Source organism: Lathamus discolor, chromosome 5, assembly GCF_037157495.1.
Source record: "Lathamus discolor isolate bLatDis1 chromosome 5, bLatDis1.hap1, whole genome shotgun sequence".
Lineage (NCBI taxonomy): Eukaryota > Metazoa > Chordata > Aves > Psittaciformes > Psittacidae > Lathamus > Lathamus discolor.
The window spans coordinates 495,385-501,384 of NC_088888.1; the positions used below are offsets into that span (position 1 = coordinate 495,385).

At 55.8% G+C, this 6,000-nt stretch overlaps 1 protein-coding gene across 1 annotated transcript in view; it reads right to left on the reverse strand.

Moving 5' to 3' along the window:
* The window catches only part of EML4 (EMAP like 4), a 133,222-nt gene extending 128,238 nt beyond the window's left edge, over positions 1 to 4,984 (reverse strand). Inside the window, exon 1 of the mRNA XM_065679286.1 lies at positions 4,719 to 4,984. Coding sequence (XP_065535358.1) covers positions 4,719 to 4,743 — 25 coding nt within the window. The 5' untranslated portion in view covers positions 4,744 to 4,984. The remainder of the gene's footprint in view (positions 1 to 4,718) is intronic.
* Positions 4,985 to 6,000: the final 1,016 nt, after the last annotated feature.

The following is a 6,000-nucleotide window of genomic DNA, read 5'->3' on the forward strand; positions in this document are numbered from 1 at the left end:
AACACACTGTGAGGCCAAAAACTCTTCCCAGCATCCCAGGCATTCAAAGCCTTTCTGAAGGAGAGAGGAGTCTTTCCAATGGAGACTCCTGTGATTGGGATTCTGTTTCTTCTTTTGCTTTTAAAAGCCAGCGTGTTACTCACAACCAGGCCAAACATCGGCGATTGCTCTGTACAGAGAAAGGGCCGTTCTTTAAACACACCATCCTTTGCTTCCCAGCTGGCTACCGACCAAAACGTTCCCCCTCGCTGCCCATCAACTGGAGACCCTGTCAGCAAAAGGTGGGCCACCACCGGGTTCCTAAAGCAAACAGCCTGTTCTCACCGCTCTAGCACCCGAGGCCGTCCTCCGCAGGCAGGACAGACTGATGCCCTGCCAAAGCTCCTCAGCATCACACTGACAACAGCGCACAGCAATCCCACGGGCAGAGCGCTGGGAATGAAGGTGAACTCCTGTAGCTGTGAGCAACTGCACTGCAGCACCACGGCTGCTTGCACAGCCTAGATGGGCAACCCCCAAACTTCATGTCCCAGCCCAAATAAAGCAAAACCTCCCCAGGCTGCCACCGCCAGTCATTCCACACACTCCTTCCGCTCCGTACTGAGCCCAGCCAGAGATGAATCACGATGCACGCACCCTCCCCAGGCTCCAAGCTCCAGGGCTCTCTGCTCCAGCTCTCAGCATACCTGCCTCACGTCACTTACTGGGTCCTAGCAGAGCCATGTGTTCCAGACACGCTGGTGGCTCTTCAGTGCAGAGGAGCAGCACATTCACCACTGCCTGAGCTACCCCAGGCAGACCCGACCGACCTGTGAGACAGGAATGTGTTCCAACAACTTCCATACAATACCCACTAGAAGAAACGGCAGCGGGGTGAATTAGGAACCGACAGACATGCCACCTCTCCAGTAGGTAGTTAGTGCATATACGGCAGCCAGCAGCTGACATATACAGTGGCAGAACAATATATGGAGACTACATGAAATGAACGTTGTTATTTTTCCTGTTCTCCCTACATCAACAGCAGAGCAAAAGCTGCTCTCCACTTCGTCCTTACACCCCTCCTTTGCCTTCTGTTTCTCTACAAAAATGCATAAGCTCAACTACTCTTTAAAGAAAAACCCTATTGCCCCAGATCTCATCGCTGGTGAGATGCAGTTGAAATGCTTTACGCCACGTTGCTATCATTTGCTGGTGACAAGCACCCAACCAGCTGTAGTGATTTGTCTAAGACAGTGTGATGAATGCTTCCACATCTTTCTTTACAATGAGTTACTGTTACAGAGCTCGATTAGCAGAAGCTGTTTCACAAGGGAAAACAATGAGGCAGCTACAAGCAATGGAGAGCTGTCCACCAAAGCGCACCCCTCACCAGCCCCAGGCTGACTCTTCATGAGCCCACGTCTGACAGACCTGTACCTCAGCCAGCTGACCTCACAGAAAGCAAGATAAATGAACAGCTTAAGAGGTGCCACAGACAAGTGACAGAGTGACAAATGCTTCACATTAAGATAGCACCGAGACACCTTTGAGCTGAAGGTGCACACCAGCTGCACCAGAAAGGTACATTTTAGGCCCAAAAAAGGCATCACCTTCCACGCTGCACAATACAGCAGAGCCAACCTAAGAGCTGCCACCTATCCACAGTGCCACCACGTACCCCAGCGCTCCCACCACACATCCTGTTTCTCCAACCCTCTGACCAGCCAGTCTAAGCAGAAACCTGGCAACACAGCTGGGGTCATAAATGGACATAATCCACGGTGATACACAAAAATCAAAGTTGCTGACGGCCAGAAAACCGACAGTCTACTGCAGCTCCCTGTCGGGCACCCCTGGACCAGTTCCCCACGGGCTCACAGGCACCAGTGTGAGGATGGAAGAGATACAGGGCAGTAGCGCAGCACAGAGCGGAGAGCGAGCTAAAGCAGGGCGACCCCCGCTGCCCTATTTCCCACATGGGCTTTCTGCTTGTTTGCCTTCTCTTTTTGTGGCAGAACTCTCTGCTTGCTTCCTTTGGTGGCATTAACAGGGCTTTCCCCTAAAGACACCATCTGTGGGTTGCTTTGAGTGTGACCCTAAGAGAGACCTTGGCTGAGCCGGAGCAGGTACCCATGCTGTGCTCTTGTCTCAGTGAGGGCACAAAGCAGGAGCCCAGTCCTCACACCAAGTTCACGGGCTTCTTATTCCCACTCAGAAGCACATTCCTTCACTGCAAGGGATGCAGCTGAAAAAGCGGATGGCCAAAACCCACTGAGCCCTCTGACACGTTGGAAATGGTCAAATGTACAGCGCGAGTGTCCTATTTGAGACAATAAACGGGATTCAATAACCACTTTGCTGCTGGTGATGTTCAAAAGGTACTGAAGCCCCAGCAAATGTGAAATAACCCAAGTGTTTTATCAAGAGAGTAAATCAATACCTATTTCAGCTAACTCAGAACACATTATTTCTCTTTACTGTATACAGTAACTGTATACTCTTAAGTCGAGCGCTACATAAGCATTTACTGTACCAATAACCAAACCCATTTTCTAAATTACATCTAAAACGGTTTCTTTCATCTGTTTATTCTCATAAAAATTGCCATGTGGAAGCCAAAAGAAAACAGCTGCGCATTTTCAACCGCGAGACACGTAAGGAGGTATTTCTGCCTGTGCTGGAGGGCACAATCTGTAATAACAGTTTGCCTTCCAGATAATGCCAGGAGGAGGCATTAAAAGGACAACCTGCTCTCTAATAAGCTCGCCTGACTGCTTGAGCACGCACATACATCGATCGCACAGTTCTGCCACCAAGAATTCTTAATTAATTTTTATGTTTCAGTCAAAATTACATTAATTTATGGCCTTCCTAAAAGCCATTTAGCAGGCAGCTGATTAAACTCAGGCCATTAGATTTTAATTAGAGATGTTGAAGAAAACCCCATCTCGGAACAATTCACACATCTTTGTGTACCCTACAGGCTTGTTAGCAGCTAGAGCAAGCAACAAGGGATTAGAATGACGGGAGAGGGCTAAGTAGGGTGATCCAAACCTGAAAACAAGGCAGCCACATAAAGTTTTTCACTTTAAGGGTTCTGGGAACGGCCTCTCCTCAGCCCACATCCAACCGCCCTGCTCACCACAACAGCAGCAAAATCAAAGGGCAGCTGACTGTATATCATGATACACAGTTGTACAGACTGAGCTGAGTTTAATCCGCATTAAATCCTAATAAAATCACAGCACCTTCCTGGCCCAACAGTGAAACAAACGAAGGTGCAGATGGAGCCCCCCCTTAAGAGGGCTGCTCCGAGGAGCCCATCACGCCTCCAGCCACCCAGCCTGCCTGCATCCAACCTCCAGGAAAACGATGCTTTAGTGCTGCGAAATAACTGGAGGTGGGGGGGTCCGTTCCCAACAGAAAACGGTTATTTCTAACTCCCAACCTCCGTGGGGCCAATACGCCATGAGTTATAGCGATATCGGTGCCTTTTGATATGGTGATCAGCTCCACCGCTGGGTAAAGAGGCTCATAAATATTAACCGGCCACATGCGCATCATTTACATGTGTCACCCACAGGCACAACGTCCCCTCTGGAAGCCGGGCACAGCACCCGCACCGCTCCTCCGCGTGTCGCTTTTTGATCCTCCTCGGCTATAAAACGACCACGGCAGTTACTTGAGCGAGGAGAGAGCATGAGGCAAAGAGCCAGCCTACCAACGTGTACTGTTAATTACGGTGCACCAGTTTGGCTTGGACCGGCGCCCGAAATGCAGGAGTTGACATTTCCAAACCTGAAGGGTTCGGGACACGCTCAGGAGGGTTTAAATGAGTCAGTTTTTCCAGAAAACGGAGACCCGCTCGCTATTATTGCGGATCTCACAGGAGCGCCGTAAAAACAAATTGATCTGATTTTGGGAGGCACGGATTTATTCCTCCGCAAGAGGTGGAGGGAGCTCGACCGCCGAACGCCGGCACTAGGTGCTGAAAGCAAAGAGAAGGCGCAGGAGAGCACCAGCAGGTAGGACCACATGTAACGTCACCACGGAGCCAACGCTCGGCCCCACGGTGCCCTTGGAACTTACAAGGAATACCCAGAACGTCCACGCTCTGTAACCCTGGCATTCGGAAAGGTTTCTAGCTCACACACTCCATCAGGACGACTTCACGCGAGGCGCCGCCTGCCCTCCGCTCCGCTCGCAAAGCGGGCTACGCTTTTCCCTCTGAAGAAGCCGATGCCAACCTGCCGCAGCCCGGCCGCTTTCTGGGAATACCGGGAGAAGGCACCGAGTGCTCCCGAGCACAGCCGCGGACCACGACACCCAAGGAGCCAGGGGCGCTCCCCGGGCACCGCGGGACCCCGCCGCCTCCTCCGCGGCCGCTGCCACCGCTCCCAGCTCGGAGCAAAACGGGGATGGAGGGGGGGGGGGGGGATAAAGCGATCGCACGCAGAGCGGTCAGTACCGAGGGGGCAACCGCAACTTCACCCACACCGCACGGACCCCGCGGCAGCGCCAGCCCCGGCGAGGGAAGAACAAAGGCGCCAAGCGCAGCCGGGGCGCCCGCAACAGATGGTTTGAAGCTGAGCAGATTTCGCGACGGCATCGCCCCCCCCCCCCCCCGTTCCCCTTCCCCCCGCGGCCCGGGCCCCGCGCATCCCCGGCCCCGCAGGTGCGCGGCCCCAGGCCGGGCTGCGCCCGCCCGCCCGCCCCGGCCCGGCCGCGCCGCTCACCCAGACTCCCGGCGAACCCGTCCATCTTGCGCGCGCGGCGGGGCCGGTGCCGCAGCCCGAGACGAAGCCGCCGCTGCCGGCCGGGACAGGTTCATTCACCCGCGCGGCGCCGGCGGCTCCGCGGCCCGGGGCTCATGAGCTGCCCGCGGCGGGGCTCCCCGCGCCGGCTCCTCCTCCTCCTCCTCCTGCTGCCGCTGCTGCGGGGCCGGCGGCGGCGCTGCCCCGCTCCGTCCGTGCGCCGCGACCCCCGCGCGGCAGGCAGCGCCGAGCTCCTCCCGCCGCCGGCAGCGCCGCCCCAGCGCCCCGTGCTGTCGTGCTTCCGACTCCGCCCGCGCTGGCAGGCGCCGCTTCCCCTGCGGCCGCGGCCGGAGCCCCCGGGTAGCGGCCCGCTCGCCCCGTCGGGCGGCCCGGGGCGCGGGCGGCTGCGCGGTCTGACAGAGGCCGCGGGGACTGGCCGGGTGCCGGGCGAGCCTGCCCGGTCAGCCGAGCCTGGGGGAGCTTTTCCTCGTGGTCGCCAGCCTCAGGCTCCATCGCGCCGCCAGCCGCGCTGCCCTGGCTCTGACTCCCAGCCGCACGCTGGAGCAGAAGCTGCGGATCTGGCCGCGGAGCCACGACGTTTCCCTGTGTTAAGCAACATCAAGTGGTGTGGTGCATCGGTCTCTTCTTGGTCAGGAAGAGCTGCGCACCCATTGCGACATCCTGTTGCTATGAGCGCGTTCCTGCTGCAGATAGAGAAATGCATCGGTGCCTTGCGAGCAGGGCCCTCCCGGGCTGGGGAGTAACGCATTGTGGTACCGGCATGTGCTCCCCAGCACCTCCCCTCTACCCAGGTGAAAGCATCATTCCCTTGCTGCTGCGCCATAGAAAATAAACCCAAGAGGGCTCTGCTTGCTCACATGGGAGGAAAACACCTTGAAATCGTTAATCAAAACCTAATCTCCATCAGGTTTTCCTAAGCAGCTGCCACTGCCATGTATGCGAGTGTGGCTGCCTGCAAACTACATCAATAACCCGCCCTCACGTGTCCTTGTCGAAAGAGATGCCTTTCAGTGGGTCTGCTGTAAATGAGGCATCATTAGCCTTAATTGCTATCAAACTTCCTACCTCACCCTGGGCTCTGTTGCTGTGGTAGGGCTCTATATAAGCTACTTCCAGAGCCTTGTAGCTGTGGGCAAATGAGGGCTGTAGTCAGTCCAGTCAATATTCTGTTTGAAGTGATTCATTTTACAGAGGAAAGCAAGAAGGTGGCACAACAGCTCCGGTCCCACCTCTCCACCCCCAT